We start from the raw sequence: 20364 nt of genomic DNA on the forward strand, positions 1-20364 counted from the left end.
TCCTTATTACAAGGAATCGGTTTTAAATTATTTCCTAATTCCTTAATAAATAAATGAATGTCATACCTAGAAAGGTTATGAAAAACTACTGGGAAAAACGCTTCAGTTAACTTATAATCTACTTTACAATTTTTATGGATATAGCCTATATGGCTACCAGAGAATTGATCATAAAACATTTCTGCGTTATCCCGTATCGGTAACTCACAGGCACAGCAATTATCGTTGTCGACGGAGATCGGTTCGCATTCATCTTGGAGCCTTGTTTGGGTGGTCCAATATTTGTGGTATAAGCCCTTGGTAGTATCCTTGAGTGCTTGACAAAACTTTTTAATGCAATCATCTCCTTTAAAAGAAAATATATTTATTAATATTAAATCACTTTAGATTGTAATATTGTTTTTACCTTCATAGGTCCATTGTCTATTAAGACTTGGGTTATATTTATGTACCACAAAAAATGATACAGCGCAAGCAATATGCTCTTGAGATGTTGTTGTAGATGAAATTGATGGATCGTTTTGGGTTGTGTGAACTTTTTTAATACCGCTTCAATGTCTGCATATATAACTACCGGTGGTGATAGTTTTTTATAAAAATTTTTAAATTTTGTTATGGTATTCGGCTTTGGATATTCCGCAGCCACTTTACCGCATTCCTTGGTGTCATGTGTAGAATTTGTTGACGTTATAAACTGTAAACAGTTTTCACAAAAATAGGCAGGGGTTCTAGATTTTGAATGCTGTGAGTAGCATAGTGTTCTCATACAGGTTATATAAGCATAATGCATCAAATTGTTGTTTGAAATTGCCAGCAAATTGATATGGGATGGTCTCCCCTTAAAATCAGTTCTTACTACTGGTCCAACAATTTGTGTTCCTTTAGAATCGTGTTCGTATACGTTAACACTAAAGTTGGGGTTCAATTTCTCAAATTTTTTTATCCCCTTTTTCGTAATAGGAAACTCTATTCCTGAAAAATTAAGTTCCACTTGTTTGTACTTTATTTTTTCTTGTGAAATGTTAACATTTATATATTTTATGGGGAGTTGTAATTGTTCTCTAGCAAACCTCCGTTGTCTGGGGTTAGAAAATGTTTCCAAAGAATGACTTTTATAAGCTATAGAAGCTAGTATACTCCACTTAAAACAATAATTATCATTGTTTTTAACATTAATTAAAGCGTTCTTAGCCTTAATAGTAGGAGGTGCTGAAATATATCCTCTTACAGGAATGTGCTCCAGTTTTATTATTGTAATATCAAAATATTTAAATGCTTTTATTGCCCATCCAGAATCTCTTTCCTGGAACTCACTACTAGCATTTGATAAATAATCGATACCTTCATCAATTCTAGTAGGTAAGTTATCAACATCATACACAGATATGTAGGCCGTTCCAAAATGTTTAAAGGTTTCAATACACTCTCCCTCCTCTGTGTATTTTACATATAGTCCATATACTTGTAAACTGAATTTTATTGATATGTATTCCTCTAGCCATCTAGTAAGAATTTGTTTAATATTATTTTGACATTGATTATAGAATTCTTTTATATCAATAAAATTGGATGTGCTGGTTGATTGAACCCTATAGGATTTGATTGGGAATTCTGTATCTGAAGCCAGATGAATTATTTCAACATCTGTTACTCTTCTAGCAATTGCATTCTTATGCTTTTCCGATTTTAAATGTTTGATTTTTCCGGTTTGGGGATATCTTTCTCCACATAGATCGCAGATAATTTCGATTTGAGATTTAATCCTTTTTGGATTACTCTCAAGAGCGGAATTTTCATCATTTCTACTTCGCTTAATTCCAGCACTCGAAGTAGATGGTAGCTGGTCAATAATATCATATTCGTTGATATCTATCTTTTTTGTATTTTTGGCCCGGGCTTGCATTAGCGCATTGAAAGCATTTTTTGGTCCTAGACACATTTTATAATGATCACTAAATTTTTCACAATCTACATCAATTGAACATAAATCACAACTAATCTTATTTTTTGGTGCAATACCATTTCGAGGTTTTGAGCACTCCTCGTAATGAACTTCGAACTCCGACAGATTAATTTTGTTATTACAAATATCGCACTGCACTGAAGCCATTGCTTAATATTTTTTGTTTATACTTTTTTATTAAGCACACAAAAATTAAAAACGAAAATAGAGTTTTAAACAGAACGCAGTAAACCGACGATGTCTATTCGTTCCTTAGATCCAAAGAACTAACTTTTACCTGGTTGATATAATTGAACGAAGACTCTTTTTTAACTATCTCTGTTTGGAGAATAGGGTAGGGGAGACTCGTATATATTCGATAAACATATGGGATTGTGGGTGCGTGTTTGCTTGTGTGTGTGAGGGTGGAAAATTTCTAGAAGTACATGGTTCTCAAACAACTGTGATGGCGACTGAATAGTTGTGTGTATGTAGATGCACCATAGAGTATATGGTGGTGGAGATCTTGTCGAGATCTCATACTATTAATTAAATGGGTTTACAATCAGTAGTTCCATGAATTAATACAACTACAGCTTTAAGTAGCTACAACTAATGCATTCGGCCTTTAATTTTATTGGGGTTGAAAAGGGATTCAGTAATGCCATAGGTTTCACCGAAATGTTCAGTGTGCATGGTTCTGTATCCCAAGATTTCGGTCACCAAAAACACAGGTACTTTTCCCTATACCTAAAAAATAGCCTTTGTATACACATAGATAGGATAAACCTAAAAAATAGCCTTTGTATACACATACATAGGATAACGAAATTTCTGATTTTAACTAGAAACTATCCTGACGGCTGAGAGGCAGAGAAAGAGAGAAAGTCTCTCTTAGAAACATTTGACTAGCTCAACTAGATACTAAATTATTTTATAACAGGTATATTAATAATTTCAAATCAGAGCGCCTTAAATTAAAAGACCGTAATTATATATTATATTTATTAATTATATATTTTAATTATATATTATAATAATATTATTCTTAAACAATTTAAACTATCTAAATAAAAATTTAAAATATATATTATTCATAAAAATTAACTGACGATTTTAAATTTTTATCATATTCTTACATAGTTAAAATTATTAAGAAAAAATGTTGTTTGTTATTTATCATATTTTTAAATCAACTCCAGCGCTCAACCGGTACAAATACAGCGCCTGCGCTATCGGATTAAATGTTATGTAATGTAAAACAAAAATTCTAGGCTGTTACTTAACATATTTTAAAATCAGATCCTGATCTCAACAGAATCAAAAACAGTTTCAGCGGTTAACCTGTTCAAACGACTATTTTACATTCCAGAATTTTACATTAGTTCACTATTTCGCCGCCAGGGGGCGACAATGAGAGTAAGGATATATGTAATCACAGTTTTCAAAGGGATCCTGTCAAATTGATCCTCATATAGTCAAGACACAACCCAAAATTAATGACTCTTAGATGACGCTTTACGAGCTAAGCCGCGCATACTGAGACATAGATGGCGCTTTGGCCGTTTGGCGGGTTGCATATATCCTTACTCTCATTGTCGCCCCCTGGCGGCGAAATAGTGAACTAATGTAAAATTCTGGAATGTAAAATAGTCGTTTGAACAGGTTAACCGCTGAAACTGTTTTTGATTCTGTTGAGATCAGGATCTGATTTTAAAATATGTTAAGTAACAGCCTAGAATTTTTGTTTTACATTACATAACATTTAATCCGATAGCGCAGGCGCTGTATTTGTACCGGTTGAGCGCTGGAGTTGATTTAAAAATATGATAAATAACAAACAACATTTTTCTTAATAATTTTAACTATGTAAGAATATGATAAAAATTTAAAATCGTCAGTTAATTTTTATGAATAATATATATTTTAAATTTTTATTTAGATAGTTTAAATTGTTTAAGAATAATATTATTATAATATATAATTAAAATATATAATTAATAAATATAATATATAATTACGGTCTTTTAATTTAAGGCGCTCTGATTTGAAATTATTAATATACCTGTTATAAAATAATTTAGTATCTAGTTGAGCTAGTCAAATGTTTCTAAGAGAGACTTTCTCTCTTTCTCTGCCTCTCAGCCGTCAGGATAGTTTCTAGTTAAAATCAGAAATTTCGTTATCCTATGTATGTGTATACAAAGGCTATTTTTTAGGTTTATCCTATCTATGTGTATACAAAGGCTATTTTTTAGGTATAGGGAAAAGTACCTGTGTTTTTGGTGACCGAAATCTTGGGATACAGAACCATGCACACTGAACATTTCGGTGAAACCTATGGCATTACTGAATCCCTTTTCAACCCCAATAAAATTAAAGGCCGAATGCATTAGTTGTAGCTACTTTCGCATGAGTGATTTCAAGACACTTGAGCTCTCAGATGTGCAATTTTTCACATTTTTTTCTTCGGTGTGCCGCCTAAAGCCATCAAAAGGCGTTGCGGCTATTAATCTTCAAGTGTTCATCGTCACCGAGTCATATGGAGCGAGTGGCCAGCAGACCTGCCACAGATTGTGTTTGTGCGCGGATTGTTTACTTTCGAAACAGCCAAACCAAACGGCTAATGAACATCGGTCCAGGGCGTTATTGTGAAAGGAAACTGTGATAGTTTTGATAGCCACGAATCGCCCCGGGACTGGCAAGCACACTGGGCACCTACGTTTCCGGCCGGCTTACATGTCGTAACATCGGATTCGGTTCGGATTACGCGCTTATATCACTGCTGGCCATATCCGCTGACATTGGCCACAGCCTTGAACCGGCGTTCTTAGAACCGGTACTACATAAGTGCCTATTTAGATCGTAACTTGGCATTTGCGTCCGTCCAAGAGTTCTCCGAAAACACCCCAATTAAAACCAGTGAGTAAAGAGAACCAATAAACAAAGTGAATGTCGAACGGGCTTGGCCCAGGGCAGGGAATTTACACATGCTAATTAGAGTAATCATGGCATGATAATGCCCCCAAAAGTCAGCACTCATCCACGCATTGGTTATTTCGAGCAAGTAAACAAATTCCGTGTGTCTCAATGCAAACAAATACCGATCCGAGGCATTATTGCTAACATGGCTAATTCTGCCCGCAAACCAGTTTCGATTTAGCGGCTGCAGTCACCTTTTTTGCATAACCCCTTTTAAGTGGGGCTTTTCACGTTTTTTTTTTTGGGTTAGCTCAGCCAGCGAAAATCGTCGGCAGAGAACATTTTGAGATTTTCATTTGCAGACCTGGCCCAAAAGCCCGAAACTCAAATTGCTCGGAATACTTTTCATTTTCAATTGGGTGCAAACAAGTTCGGTCCCTCAAAAGAGCCGGCTTTTAAACTATTGGGCTTTCACTGGCTCCGATATTGGTCAAATGTAAATGGGTTTCTGCATGCTTGTTATGAAACTCGATTCCAGTTCGCCTTAGTTGGCCAATTCCAGTGAAAATCCAGTCGGTGTGCTAGGCTCCAGCACCTGTCCTGCATCAACAACTATTTTTTATTTAAATATAATCAACAGAAGGTCGAATATAAATCTAAGAGATAATTGCTTGTGCAATCAATTGTGGGGCCTTAAAAAATGTAAGTATAGTTCTTAAAAAATTCCAGTCCCTGCGCTGTTGAAAGCAAACAGATTAAAATAAATATATCAATTATTTAAGAAGGCGGAAAATAAAACTTGTATATGACTGGTCAATTATTAATTGTTGGGGCTTTAAATATTTCAATTCTTAGCTCAGCTGGAAATCTAGGGAACCAATTAAAGTTCACATACCCAACAGAAGGTAGAATATAAATCTCAAATTTGACTGGGCAATTACCGAAAATTCAAATGCAACATTGAGTATTCCCAAAATATGCATAAAACAAATCTTCATTTAAGCTGAACAGGCCTTTCGAACTGGTTGTGGTATTTTAATTGCCACCGAACACATTTAATTTATAACTGTCTGTTTACCTTAAATTCCGCGTCATCACCATCGCGGTACAATGGACTCTCCATTGACAAAAACAGTCGCCGATACTGAGATGCTGATATAAATATCGAATTTTGCGAAGTTTACGAAAATAAAATTCAATGAGTTATTTATTGGCAGCGTATATTGTTGATAGCGATAATGAACTTGTAAAGAGAGAAAATCCAATTGCCGCTGCACATAACAACAGAATTACAACAATTGGCCGACAAGTTGCCAGCAGTCATAACCCGCACACTTTATGATGCAAATGCAATGAAGCGGGCACAACGGAGCGTATGAGCAATGTGTGCAACGAAGAAAAGCTGCTCTGAATGTCCGTCGTAGCTGGGTGTATAAGAGTTGCAATGAAGGCTTGCAGCAGGAGGAGATCAATATTGCTGTTAGACAATCAACAAACAACAAGCTCTTATAAAATTCGGTGTGCCTGACAAACGAAACGCAGTCGCAAAACGGCAACCGCATCGCTCAGACGTGTCGCACGATCGGAAAAATTTAAAAGCAGTGACTACAACGTAAAATAAAATAAAATAAAGCAACAACCAGCTCTAGCAAGCTGAAAAGTGTATCAAAGTAAGCTAATGCCACATGGAGCACATATTGGCCTGGCCACAAAATACAAAAGACTTAGGCAACGAACGCGGCAGTTGCTACAGCGACGCGAAGTGCGGTTTCTAACGGTTAAATTGCAAATTACTGTGCATTTAGTTAACTGGCGAGGCGTTGCCAATGCCACTCTCCCCATAATAAAAATCAGCAAAGAACCAAATAGAGCCCATCGGTTAAATTGGCAAATCAATAGCCATAGCCAAGGGTATTCGGTTGCACAGTTGTGAGCTACTAGCCAAATGCTCCGATCGCGTGTGTCAGTGCTTTAATTTGGTGTGTGGCCAAAAGAAGCCGCAGTCGGCGAACGGAACTGTGTTAATTAAGCTTCGTTGGCAAACGCATTTTTTCTTTTTGTGATACTTTTGGGCCCAATTAAAATCGATCGCAGCCGCTGAGTGCAACAATCACTTCGACGTGACTGCTGATTTAGATTGGATTTATGACCGCATATCGGTCTGCACATGTCTTGGCTTTAAGGAAGCTGAGACGGCGACCTTTTCCGCCGCTGGCAAAAATACGAAATTTACAAGCAGGTGTTAATCAACCTTCCGCTCAACTCCGCACCAGTCTTGTGTTTTATGAGAACACCAAAAGTAGCCGATTCAAATAAGTTCAAGGAATAATAGTACAACTCAATTGTGATTAAACATTTTGGGTCTCATGGAACGCGTGAGAACACGTCGACAGACAAGGTGCAAAACATTGTGATTCAGATAAGGCAACACACGCTCCAATAGCTCTATATGAGCCGCAAAGTCTGTGGTACTAGTTAGCGCAACTGAGTTGAAGTTATTTTTCTTAATTGGCCTCTGGCGTCCAAGGGGGAGCCACACATTTTTGTTGCATCACAACTGGCTATGCAATGGTTTCAAAGGGACCTATTAATGAATGACCTGTCCAAATCTTGCTCACAATGTATAAATTTATTTTGTTAGCCCAATTGTCTCCAAAAAGATTTATATTTGAAATGCCTTAATAAACAAAACTAAGCCATTGTTCAAAAGGTATTTTAAGCCTACCCTTTTGTAGCTGTTATGTTATGCTTTATTAAGGCTAACCATTTGTTTTTTTATCACCACATAATAATTAAATAAATTTATTAAAAGCATTCTTCTTGCAAGTTATTATTATTAGTATATATTTATACAAGATTTAATGAAGCTAACAATGTAGGTATAACGAATTAGCTGTCTTTTAAAACTATGAAATGAAATAGGTAGTTTGTTAGTTTGTTCATTTATAATCGTTAACTTTTCAATTTAATGCTATTATCATTGATTAAAAGTGTAGACATGCAAACCAAACTAAACCATTTTCTAAAGGTTACTCAGCCGAAGCTTTTAATAAAAAACTAGTATTTAAAAATTTTCTCAAGAGGCTTGTATCGTGCAGACAATTTGTTTTGAGCATACGCTTTCGAACTACTCCGTGTTCAAATTTAATAGGCAAATTAAACGAAAATTAAGCGAAATTTTATTAAGCTGCCATAGCTCATCACCATGAATGGCTGCCAAACAAAAAAATAATAAAAAATTTGTATAAAAAGCCAAGTGGTTTGGTGGTTTGCGGTTTGTAACTCTTGACTTGTACACTTTTTGTGCACGGTTTGTTCCGCTTGTGACAGTATTTCTCTACATTTCTTTATTTTATATCGTTTTCGGGAAACTGCTCGAGTTTCCGGTTGCACAAGTGTTATGTAAAGTTCACAAGTACGTAGTAATAAACGTCTTTCATGCGTGTGTGGCGCCGAGATCAGCCTTGACTTTAAGCTTTTTTTTATGTAATTTATCAAATGCCAGTTACTAGCTTGAAATTACAAAAATTCAATTATCTTTAACTGCTTATCGTGGCACGCGCCAATGAAAGTTTCGTGCCACACGTTGGCCATGTTTGTCTGCAATTTGCCAAATCCAAACGAGTTTGGGAGTTGGCTGCGGCAGTAAATACTATATGATTTGAGCGAAATCAGACACAACTGCCCACTGCCAATTGGCCAAAATATTCAAATGCCAACCAGTGAGTTGTTTTCATAAATTAAACTGCCAGTTCCTTGTGTCTCTCAAAGGCTTACAGAAATTAATAAACGCTTGCGTTTTGATAATGCACTGCGTGAAAACGGCTTAGATATTTATATGTGTTATAAATTGGGACATTAAGAAATACATTCTATCATTATATGTAGATTATGTGATTAATATATAATTAAATATTATAACATTTGATTTTTATTTAAAGTTGTTCAATCAGTGCAAACAAAGTTAATTAATATTATTTAATTTCTTATAACATTGTCGTTGCAAAGCGTTATTAAATTATTAATATTGGCTGATGGAAAAGATTAACTTATAAAAAGTAAATATTTAAATCTAATTCCTTTCATAGAGCTAAAATTGAAAGTGCTGAATAAATTAGAAACGGGACACCACTTTATTATTTTTTTCTCAGTGCTGCTCTTGCATATGGGTATTAAGATCGTGACTGCGAGTGGGATACCACTGGCGTGAGAAATTGCGCATGCAAGCGCAAGTATCTGATGGATACGGACACTTCAATCGCAGCACACATGGGACGTCTGAACTGACCCGGGTGCAATGCGAACTCATTTGAATACAATCGCCAAGCCCACTCCGAGTTTTGCGGTCTGCAATCGACAATCTGCAATCCACATACCGGCAACGACACCGGAATCGGTACATTTACATGCGATCTGTAACATTGTCAATAACTATACTTGCGTCTAGTTAGAAAGGGCATTGATAAGACAGTTAAATAGCCTTTCTGGTTCCATTTGAATTTATAGAATCGGCTGGGAATCCTACGAAATAGGTTAAAGCATTGTATGCAGATTTATAACCACACCCATTAAAAATGCATCATCTGCAATTGCTTATAACGACTTGTTAATCGTTCGGGGCTAATTCATTCAATAGCACGAACCAGGGTCTTTGGTACTTCACTGATTGGTTATCCATTAATTGCTGTGGTTTTCAAAGATTTAACACTACAAGAAGTGATTAAAGATGGTCAATAAATATAATAAAATCAAAAACAAATTAAGAGCTTTTGAAGTTTTTGTATTTCACAAATTACAAATTGATTCCGAAACAAAAACCATAAACAAATCATTTAAAAAGTTTTCAAAATACGTTAATACGTATAAACAAATGATTTTGTTTTAAAAATGGATTTAACATACAATTATATTTACATATATATATTGGAAGGTTGTTGCAATGAATACGAATTTATTAAAGTATGATTTGTAAATATTCTCAACGATCAATGCAATAAACAGTCATTTTTATGGTGGGAAAATTTCTGATTCCGATTTCCCCTCTCGACGATTGTCCGGCAAAATGTCCGGAAATAGAAATGATAGATAAGCCGCAGCAAAAGCTGAATTGCAGCAGTTTAAATTCTGGTGCGACAGTGACTGCAACATCAAGTAATTCTGGCTTGTTTTTTGCTATATTCCAGCTCTCTATCTTGCCATGTTTCGCATCATCATTGGAGTGGTTTGCGCGGTCCTTTGGTCGCCGGTTAGCCAGGCTCTGACTCCTGGCTTGCAGGTGGCTAAGCAGTGGAAACTCCTGCGCTATAACTTCGAGCCCCAGGCGCCGATCACCGATCCCAATTTCTATAATCCGCAAAATGTTCTCATCACGGGAGTGGCTGTTACGGACGATCGTATCTTTGTGGCCACACCAAAGCTCTTCTCTGGAGTGCCCTCGACTGTGAGTTGGGTTCCCAAGGCCCAGTTCGGGGATTCCCCAACCCTGCAGGCCTTTCCGGATTGGACGTTCTCCAACACCGGACGCAGTGACTTTAACTGCAGCGATCTAATCCTGACTTCGGTTTACCGGCTGCGTCTGGACTCTTGCAACCGCATTTGGCTGCTGGATGCGGGCATTTCGCGTTCTCTGGAGGATTACGAAATCACCTGCCCACCGAAGATCCTGGTTGTGGACTTGGCCACGGATCGAGTGGTGCGTCGGATTGATTTCCCTCCGGAGGTCCTGCGAGGAGAGTCCCTCTTCACCAACATGGTGATCGATGAGACGACGGCCAAGGGATGCGACGATGTATTCGTCTATATTACGGACACCGTGGAGCCGGGAATTATTGTTTACGACAGTGGAAAGGACGTCACCTGGCGGGTCTCTCATCCAGCCATGTATCCCGATCCGGATTTCGCCCAGTCTGAGATCCACGAACATCGCTTTGTGCTGATGGACGGAGTGGTTGGGCTGACTTTCGATGAGCGCACCGGTGTGGTTTACTTCCAGCCCTTGGCCACTGATAGGTGAGACATCTATTAAAGAGTTTTTAAAAGTTTTTAAAAACAATTCCTGAAGCTGTGTAACACAACAACCGTAAATTAGTAAACAAAAGTCCCTCAAAATATATAAAAATACCCTTATTGACTTAAAGTAATTGGTCACGTATTTTTAGCAAGGAGTTATTATTTATAATGCCTTACATTAGCTACTTTCAAGTTTCAATGCCAGGTTAATGTTGGTTTTAAAATTCTGCAATAATTGAATGTTATGTTAGCTTCTCATTAAATCAAATTTGTGCATGGTCGGAATTACCTTAACAAAATAAATATATATATATTTTAATTGTAAGTAATTTCAATGTTGGATTGTCAAATAGTTAAGGTCAGTTTCAGTGAATGATTACATACTAATTAATTAATTTTACAACCTATAAGGTTACTTGAACGTGTTAAAAGATTTTTAAGATTTCTTTCTATTATAAAATAGATAAAATAATTTTTGAAAAATATTTTTAACTAAATTACCATACTTCAATTTTCCAGAGTTTTCTCCGTGCACAAGAATGTCCTGCGAGCGGGTCCTTTGCCAGATAACAAAATGTTGGACGTGAAACTGGTGGGCAAGAAGAGCTCCCAGGGCATTGGACTCGCCGTTTCGCCCTTCGACGGCAGTCTGATCTTCAGTCCCCTGAGCGAAACGGCCATCGCATCGTGGAACCCGACGACTAATCAGCAATCCGTTCTGGCCTTCGATCGCGATCAGTTGCAGTTTGTGGCCGACATAACCACTACGAAATCGGAACCGGGTGTTATCTATGCCATTGCCTCAAAGTTCCACCGCTTCTTTCTGAAGAACCTGAATCCCAACGAGTTTAACAACAGGATTGTCAGGCTGGAACTGACCGCTGGCAACTCCCTTTTGGGTCACCGAGTTGCCCTTCCCGCAGCGCCCACTCACAATAGTTTGCTCAACTATGGGGTCTACAATACCCACGGTCAGACCTCGACGAATGCCCTGCAAACGTACTTCACCAGTCCGGCGTTGACCACGCCCTTTACCACCAAAACGCCCTTTAAGTTCGAATCCGGCGGAATTGTAAACTATGCTGCCCGCAATCCCTTCACGGCTCTCAATCAGGGCGAGGCCTTTCCGCCCAGCAAGGCGACCAGGGACAACTACCAGCGGTCGTATCTGGACACCCTGGTGGGCACAACTGCCCCGGCGGCTACCACTCGTGTGGTTTCGGTGCCACCCACTGCCTTCAGCAACCGCCACAGTGGCTACTACTATCAGCGAGCAACAAGATCGTTGGGACAGCAGTGAAAAACTACTTGCGAACACGCTGCGTATACGCAATGCGAGGAGAAGCTGATGTAAATAAATCTCTATAACTGTAAAATGAATAAATTAATTTAATAACAAATTTGACTGTGTGTTTTATCTAAGACGGCATACATTAAGAACTTTTTAAATATATTAATAAGCCAAATAGTCTATGAAAAAACAATTTTTTGTTCGTTTGTGGGTGGCCCCCAACATATTTAAATAGTCTACCTAAAGCTATATTGTATCGAAAGCCAATTAATTTAAAAAATTGTTAATCGATGAATTATTAATCCTTTCTCATTTGACTTTTGGCTCCCATGTACAATCTTGTAGTTTATTTATGCTCCATCAAGAAAACAGAGTGAAAATGTTTATTAATGTTTTGCATTTAACTTTAAACTGCTATGAGTATTTCTTTAGTTTCTTTTCTCTAGCAACAAAGCTACCAACTATGATTAATGCAGGCAATAGGGGAAACTCTTTAAGACTTTCAAACCAATTAATTTTACGTTAATATCAGCGGTGACACTTTACCGTGGATTATTTTCGCATTTGTATGCATTGAATGGCAGTGCCACAGCTTTATTGATTAACCAAGACATTAACTATAATGTCGGTGTGAGACTTCAACCTGTTGCAGATTAGTGTGGTAACAGTATCTGGCCATATCTGGAACAGGGTATTAGAGATTGTTAAAAATTTGCAAGGCTAGATACTCTTGCTTCCGGCAGATGTTTTATTTTACGCCTCGTTGGCTATAAATGTTATTCAATTTGGAATTTAATATTTTACTTTAGCACCTCTTAAAGATTTTTATTAAAATTATGGCAAAGTGGAGTAAGGTTAAATAAAATGTGCGAAGAACATTTTTTACGCTTATTCCAAACTGAGCGACCGACCAGTTTAAGTTGTCATACAATATTAGTATTTGAACGGCATTTATAATTTGAAACTTAAACCGGTTGATGGCAGGCGTCGTTGGGATTAGATAGTATCTCCTGCTCGAGACATTAATTGATGAGAAAACAAGAAACAAATTGTACAGGGGCAAAGTGGACAGATTTGTCTGTTATACCAGATTGCGATTTTTGTATGCAGTCAAGCGAGTGGGATTGGTTAATTGATTAGAAATTTGATTTTGGGGTGCAATCAATTTAATCACTTTCAAATACCAGTAATCAAATATGTCTTGCCTTCATGTCCATAAGGTAATCATGCAGAAATGTGTAAAAGTTACTTTCAAACATATTTGCAAATTGTGTATCTTTGACCAGCCTTAAAAAATCAGGAAATGTGCATTTGAGCTTAACAATTGTTAATGAAATTTGATTTTCAGGAGTTCAATAAATAAGTAAATATAAATAAATAACTTCCTCTTATCAGTGGATATACATGTGATAATTGAAAACCGAGTCTTATTTAATTAGTTACTTGTCATTAAATATCGAAACAGATCCCCATATTCATTAAAATTGTTTTTTAAAAAAAAAAAAGGAGTGAGTAACGAGCTCGAACTCATAAACATTTTATGAGATTGAGATCATTAAAAATAAACATTTTGAACGTTCAATAAAAAATTTGATTTTGTGACTAGATTGGACAAACTGTCTCAATGGACAAAATGGGTTTTGATTAATTAAACATATTAAACCAAGCTACCGACAAATGCACCACCGTTGCACTCAACTGCCACATTAACGAGGCGTGAAATGACAGACCAACTAGTTTTTTGCCACACTTAACGAATTGATTTGTTTTTTTTCTGGTTTCGGTATAATTCTTAGTGGCGTTCGGCCCACCACGGTAGTTTGCATATAAAATCAAAAGCCTATCAATACCCAATGATTTATTCATAGCTTAGTACTTACAAAGCTAACGGCTTTAACATAATTCTTTTAGATAATATAGACATGGTTAGTTCAGTGTCAATTTAGCTAGTAACAAATTTATATTGAACTCAATACCAAACAGAAACCGATTTTTAATTAAATCCAAAACATTTAAACCCACCAATTTATCTGATGAAGACCCTAAATAGGTTTCGGAGGTCTCATCATCTTTCCATGAATTCGTTTTGTTTTTTTTTCAAAACCAAAACATTGGATGAATAACAATTTCAATAAATAGGTTAGTTTATAAACATACATAGCTATTTGATGATGAATCTTATCGCAATTCTGTACAAAAGTTTAATACATTTGTTTTCATTAAAACTGAAAGTAAAAATAATAATAGCTTTAATGGCTTTTATATAAATTATGTATTTAATTCAGAAACAATTGTGATTTATTTGCATAGATTAGTTTTATAAGTTAGTCATTCGACTTAAAGTTGGATTCTACCAATGATGCATTTTTTAATTTACTGTACCGGTAGCCCAAATTTTCTGCAACCAATAAACTATCAAAATTCACCGGCTTGTCCATGGGCATTTGGATATTTATAAGTTTGGTTAGCAAGCCAGCTGATAAGAGCTTTGACATTAATCAGTCCATGGCTTGTTCGTGGCATTTTCAATGTCAATACATTAAATCAACACTTTCCTACCTGTTAAACTATGTTAGTGGCTTAATTAAATTAATCATCAAACTTCCTCGAGTCGACAATTTTCATTCCCTTTTGAAGTTTGTAGTTTATCAACTTTAAATTTATATATTAACATATACTTGTAATTAAATATGATTTAATTATCATTTTAATGATATAAATTATTTGTTATTAAAATATTCTTCGTTACCGATATAAATAACTTAAAAATTAGTTTTTAATTACTGAAGAAAGTGAATTACTTAACTTACTTTTTCATAGCTGTACAAACGTTTTGTCAAAAGCTAAATACTCTTAAACAGAGTATGGTATCAGAAGATGAGACTCTAGAGAAATGAGCGTAAATAAACAACCGAAGTGATACAATATATACAATTTAAAAACCAGTTGGAGCGAGTATGATATACCATCTTTAAATGGCTTTTGTTTTTGTAAATTCACCATTTGTATGGTTTTTTGGCGTCTGGTAGGTTAGTATAATCGCAAGAGCCCTCGAGTAAGGATCACTCACTGACCTGAAGAAACTTAAAAATGTAAACATTAAACTACTTCAACTGGTGACAAAATTTAGTGGTAACAATGTTTTCTGTTTCAGGTTTATTTTACCTCTTGTTCTGTGGATAGCTTCCACAAATCTTTGCCTGGCCCAGTATTTTATTAATCGCCCCAACCACAACCTTCGGGAGTTCAAGTTTCCCTCAGAAAACAAGGCGCTGCCAATAGTTTTTGAGTGGAAGAACATTCAATATGGTTTTCCCAGCGAACAGGAAAGGGAGCAGGTGCTCCGAAATGGTCGCTATAACCCAGATAGTCCTATACCCATCGATATTGATGTTTATTACCCACGTAAGCATAACATAAATATAAGGGGGATTTACATAACAAGTTAATTAAATTCGGCCTACAACCAATTTAATCTAAATTTATAAATTACGCAACTTTCATATATTTTAATAGGAAGTGGTTGGCATTTTTGCTCTTTGCTATGTTTTCAATGAAACCATTTTAAGCTTTTTTCAATAAAACAATATGGGATTCATAATACATATACTATTTATATAAGCCATTATTCTTTTAAATATACTTGTCCAACTTTTAAACGAATATCATCAAAAGTTAAACAATTTAAAATCAAATTCTGTTACTTCTTTATTTTTGTCTCCTTCTTAATTATATTGAATATTTCAGGCAATGGTGGTCCCGCCCGAAACTTTGTGACAACACCTCGTTTTGGACAGGGAGTTCCCTATTCTCTGGCCTACGTTACGAATGTGCAGGGGCGAAATGGCAGTGAGATCCAGGCATATCCCAGTTACCAATGGCACAGCAGCCATGGAGCGAACTGCGATGGTCTGACGTCCGTGTATCGGGTCCACATCGATCCCTGCGGTCGGATGTGGGTCCTGGACAGTGGCGAAATAGAGTTTGTGCAGCACTGCGCCCCGCAAGTGGTGGTCTTCGACTTGGCCACCGACCAGTTGGTCCATCGCTATCGCTTACCCGAAACCTCTTACAAGGCGAAAGTAAGCAGATTCGTGAACATCTTAGTGGACATCAGGGATCCACCGCCCAAGGGACAATGCAATGAAGTTTTTGCCTATCTGGCTGATCCCACCAGTAAGGCCATCGTGGTGTACGATGTGGCAGGACAAAATTCGTGGCGCATTGAGAACAAGTTCACCTATCCGGATGCCAAGTTCGGCACCCACACGGTGGCAGGTGAGAGTTTCGAGCTGTTGGATGGACCTCTGGCCCTGGCAGTGACTCCATTGGGTCTGGGAATGCGCCGTCATCTGATTTTCCACGCTTTGTCCAACGAACTGGAACTAGCCGTCCCACTGGATATCCTGAATAATGCTACAAACTGGAAAAGTGGCTTTAGTGCCTCCCTCTCGGCATTTGTATCCTTGGGCAGAAGGGGAGTTCAGTGCGCCTCGCATGCGATTAGCAGGCGTGGAATATTGTTCTGCGGCTTCCTAGAACCCATCGGCATTTTCGGCTGGGACATACGAACACCCTACGACCGGCAGAATGTCCAACTATTGGCCCTAAATCCGGATACCCTGCAGTTTGTGAGCGGAATGAAGATTGTGCAGAGGCCTGCGGATGGGCGGGAGGAACTGTGGCTGCTGTCGGACCGGCTGCAGAAGATATTTACCGGAACCATCGACTACAGGGAAATCAATTATCGGGTGCTGCGCTGCGATGTGGACGACCTGCTGCAGGGGCGGGGCTGCTTTTAGAACCCAGACCCTTCAGAACTGAGAGGCTGGCTGTGTAAACACTCTTTAAGCCGCCATAAAAGATGTCCATCCATTAATCTTGGGACTATTCGAAAGTGTTTGCTTGGCCGCCACAGGTACACGACCTTTGTCTTTGATTACGATTGACCATCGTAACATGGTTATACACTCGGAAAAATAATTACAAATAAATCAAATTTGATCGGGAATTTAATTTATTTTGTAATTATATGCAATTTTTAATTTCATTTTTAGTTTCATTTTTTGAGATTTAAGAATCCCATTGAAAATGGTTGATCCCAACGTATTAATAAATAAAATATTTACAAAAAATGTTTGAATCTTTATAATTTTTATATATATTTTATTATATATTTAATATTACTGTTTGAACATTTCTGAAAAGATTTCTTTAATTTACCAATTAAAGATAATTCAATTTCTAGCATAAATGGTTTGAGTGCACTTTCGACAAAGGCTAGCACCTTTTGCGCCTACCTGCACATCTTCAGTCTTCGGAAACCGTTTGAACAGCATGGAACTGTCACTTTGCAGGTCCTCACTTAGTGTCATGATAACAATCTTCCTCGGCTTGTTCTGTGTGGTTCGGGGCCAGCAGTTGGTCCTCAAGGAGCTGCACACACTCCACAAATGGACGAATCTCAGTTTGGGTGACAGCCTGTCCAAGGACAATCGCTTCCTGCCGGTGGATGTGGACATTGAGTACGGCGATGAGGGTAGACATCGCACCTTCCTGACAATCCCGCGTTTGGGCATGGCCACACCCTTTACACTGGCCACCGTGGTTGCGGATGACAACGCAGTGGTGGAGAATCCCAGGCTGGAGGCCTATCCCAGTGAGGAGTGGCATGTGCCACCCAATAATTGCTCGGGCATCACCTCCGCCATTAGGACGTATGTGAGTGCCGTGATCCTTATTTCTTTATATAGTTATACAGAACCTGCCTATAGTTATAGTTTATTTTACAAAATAAAACTAGTTTGGAGATTGTCCACCAAGCGTATACGAATTAGACAAAATGCAGAGCAATAAACTTTTAGAACTTTTAGTTTTAAGTATTCCTTTATAGCAAATCTGATCGTTTTATGCCATGATTAAAAAAAATACAAAGAAAGGACGTCTGTTGGCAACAGTGGGCATGAAAGTTCTAAGACGTTAAAAATCATATCTATGGGTTTTTAAAAAATATCATAATTAATTGTATGCAATTTTTAACTAAATTTTAAATTAATATCTAAGCTTTATACTTTAAACAAAAATGCATAACTTGCACAGATAGACGAATGCTGGCGGCTCTGGGTGGTGGACTCGGGACAGGTTAACTCCATACAGCTGTGCCCGCCGCAGATCCTGACCTTTGACCTGGTCAAAGATGAACTAATACAGAGATACTCAATTCCGCCTGAAGCCTACACGCCCAGCGTTTCCATCTTCACAGCTTTGGTGGTGGATCTAGCGGAGAGTGGGACGCCCAATCGTTGTGTCGGTGGCACGGCCTATATAGCCGATGCCTGGGGATATGGCCTGATCGTGTTTGACTTCCTGTCCGGCCGATCCTGGCGCATAGAGCACGAGTCCATGAAGCCCTCGGATTTGCTGAGTGCAGGATTGCCGCGATCCAGCACCTCCCAGGCGGGAATATTCACAGTAAGCCTGAGTCCCAGCGAAGTTGAAGGTAATTTCACGTAATTTCCAGCTGATAACTCTGAAAAACTCAGAAAATACATATATATTTTAATTTGAATAACAATTTCAGAGCGCTTCCTTTACTTCCACACACTGAATGGCTTCAATGAGGTCATGGTGTCCCTCGATTTGATCAACAATGAAACATTCTGGAAGTCCCCGAACGTCAGTGAAGTCGAAGATCATTTCCAAATCCTGGGCACCCGCGGAATCCAATGCGAATCGGAAGTGATGGATCAGTCCGGGAATCTCTTCTGCAGCCTCATCAGCTTGGGGGCTCTCGTAAACTGGCAGGAGAGCTCCAATTACACGGCGGACGACCTGCGAGTGGTGGCCTACAATCCGCACAAGATCAAATTCGTCACGGGCCTCAAGATCAATCGGAATTCCAAAGGAGAGGAGGAGCTCTGGGCCTTGAGCAGTCAGCCGAAGCTTTTTGTGGGCGGTGCTCTGCCCCAGAACGAGGTCAAGTTCCAAATAATAGGCTGCCGCACGGCTGACCTGCTTGCCAATACCCCGTGTACAGTGGGCGCTACAGAAACCACGCCCACTAACGTTTAAATAAATCTTAGTCTAACGAGTTTTAAGCTACGCATTTGAATTGCTCACTCTGGAAAGCTGACTGCTATGGTATTCGATTCTCTGTGCCAGAGAATGGCGTTGCCAGTTCAGGAAGATTATAATCGAAGTACGGTATCGACTGAACATATGTTTTTGTCCCATCTCTATGTTTACGTGTATAATTTTAGTTTCGATTTATTTACCATTAAACTTATTAATTAAGTAAATATGACGAACCTCCAACGTTGGCTGTTTTACGCATCGATATTTGCGGTGCCATATCTTTCAATTTGCTTGGGAACAGTGCAAACGCAATTTACAAACAAGTATTTCTTGCATGTTCAACTTTTACCTCTTTTACTTCTGGTGATTTTCGGCGTAAGTTCTTGGAAATAATGCCGCTGATAACACATATTATAAGTCTTTATGATTGTATCCTCAGATCTATTCCGTTTGGACTGTTCTATATAGAACTCTCACTTTTAACGATTGTCCAGAGGCCGCCAAGGAACTTCAGGATGAGATTCTGGAGGCACGCAAGGATTTAATAGCCAAGGGATTTCGGTTTCGCGACTGAAGAGCTGGGACTTCAACCTCCCAAGACCTGTGCATGTTGATCTGTAATTCCATTATTTATAAAAATTCACGCAAATGTTCTCTAGACCACATTTTGTGGGGGCGAACTGCTTGTAAGGGTTGATTTCCCCAGGTGCCTAAGACATTTTGCTGAGGTTTTGTAGACCAAAGCTAAGAAAATTCTTAAGAAATAAAAATGGACAGCATTCAGGAGTTTTACGTGCAATTCCTGAATCGTAATAGAAAGTAGTCAGTTTAAAATAATCCTCAACTAAATAAAAACTACTTAATACTGTCGAATTTTAAAAACCTTTTATTGGTATAATACAATTTAATTGGTTTTTAATATGTTGTTAAAATTTGAAATTTTTCAGGTTCGAATATGCTTTTTTACTGGGTTTTTATAATATAAACGTCTTGACTTAGCAAGTAAATAAACTTTTATATTTTTGAAGAAGAGATCGGGAAAAAAAATCAAAAAAAAAATCTTTGCATATATTTTATTTTAAGTGCGTATATTTGTTTATACTTAAAACCGAATTTGGAAATACTT

The 20364-nt window shown here is 37.8% G+C and overlaps 4 protein-coding genes across 4 annotated transcripts; all 4 read left to right on the forward strand.

Moving 5' to 3' along the window:
* Positions 1 to 6398: 6398 nt before the first annotated feature.
* On the forward strand, positions 6399 to 12273 carry LOC108147301 (major royal jelly protein 1). The gene is made up of 3 exons (XM_017273724.2): positions 6399 to 6534; positions 10048 to 10873; positions 11393 to 12273. The coding sequence occupies exons 2-3, from the start codon at positions 10062 to 10064 to the stop codon at positions 12171 to 12173; spliced, it is 1593 nt and encodes a 530-aa protein (XP_017129213.1). The 5' UTR covers positions 6399 to 6534; positions 10048 to 10061; the 3' UTR covers positions 12174 to 12273.
* A 2916-nt stretch (positions 12274 to 15189) lies between these two features.
* On the forward strand, positions 15190 to 17299 carry LOC108147109 (protein yellow). Its single transcript, XM_017273399.2, has 3 exons — positions 15190 to 15256; positions 15319 to 15569; positions 15912 to 17299. Coding segments are annotated over exons 1-3 (1308 nt in total). The 5' UTR covers positions 15190 to 15254; the 3' UTR covers positions 16967 to 17299.
* A 197-nt stretch (positions 17300 to 17496) lies between these two features.
* LOC108147098 (protein yellow) lies at positions 17497 to 19278 on the forward strand. Its single transcript, XM_017273384.1, has 3 exons — positions 17497 to 17885; positions 18264 to 18663; positions 18745 to 19278. Exons 1-3 carry the CDS (start codon positions 17502 to 17504, stop codon positions 19233 to 19235), a joined length of 1275 nt encoding a protein of 424 aa, XP_017128873.1. The 5' UTR covers positions 17497 to 17501; the 3' UTR covers positions 19236 to 19278.
* Positions 19279 to 19380: 102 nt separating this feature from the next.
* On the forward strand, positions 19381 to 20111 carry LOC108147327 (dolichol-phosphate mannosyltransferase subunit 3). Its single transcript, XM_017273754.2, has 2 exons — positions 19381 to 19613; positions 19678 to 20111. The coding sequence occupies exons 1-2, from the start codon at positions 19464 to 19466 to the stop codon at positions 19810 to 19812; spliced, it is 285 nt and encodes a 94-aa protein (XP_017129243.1). The 5' UTR covers positions 19381 to 19463; the 3' UTR covers positions 19813 to 20111.
* Positions 20112 to 20364: the final 253 nt, after the last annotated feature.

The sequence above is a fragment of the Drosophila elegans genome, unplaced genomic scaffold (genome assembly GCF_018152505.1).
Source record: "Drosophila elegans isolate 14027-0461.03 unplaced genomic scaffold, ASM1815250v1 contig_476, whole genome shotgun sequence".
NCBI lineage: Eukaryota > Metazoa > Arthropoda > Insecta > Diptera > Drosophilidae > Drosophila > Drosophila elegans.

Excerpts from the sequence above, each read along its gene's own strand:
- LOC108147301 (XM_017273724.2), top strand. The coding sequence starts at position 10,062 with ATGTTTCGCATCATCATTGGAGTGGTTTGCGCGGTCCTTTGGTCGCCG. Across the intron at positions 10,874-11,392 it reads CAGCCCTTGGCCACTGATAG|AGTTTTCTCCGTGCACAAGA; the intron begins GTGAGACATCTA and ends TCAATTTTCCAG.
- LOC108147109 (XM_017273399.2), top strand. Across the intron at positions 15,570-15,911 it reads TATTGATGTTTATTACCCAC|GCAATGGTGGTCCCGCCCGA; the intron begins GTAAGCATAACA and ends TGAATATTTCAG.
- LOC108147098 (XM_017273384.1), top strand. The coding sequence starts at position 17,502 with ATGGAACTGTCACTTTGCAGGTCCTCACTTAGTGTCATGATAACAATC. Across the intron at positions 17,886-18,263 it reads CCTCCGCCATTAGGACGTAT|ATAGACGAATGCTGGCGGCT; the intron begins GTGAGTGCCGTG and ends TAACTTGCACAG. Across the intron at positions 18,664-18,744 it reads GAGTCCCAGCGAAGTTGAAG|AGCGCTTCCTTTACTTCCAC; the intron begins GTAATTTCACGT and ends TAACAATTTCAG.
- LOC108147327 (XM_017273754.2), top strand. The coding sequence starts at position 19,464 with ATGACGAACCTCCAACGTTGGCTGTTTTACGCATCGATATTTGCGGTG. Across the intron at positions 19,614-19,677 it reads TACTTCTGGTGATTTTCGGC|ATCTATTCCGTTTGGACTGT; the intron begins GTAAGTTCTTGG and ends TTGTATCCTCAG.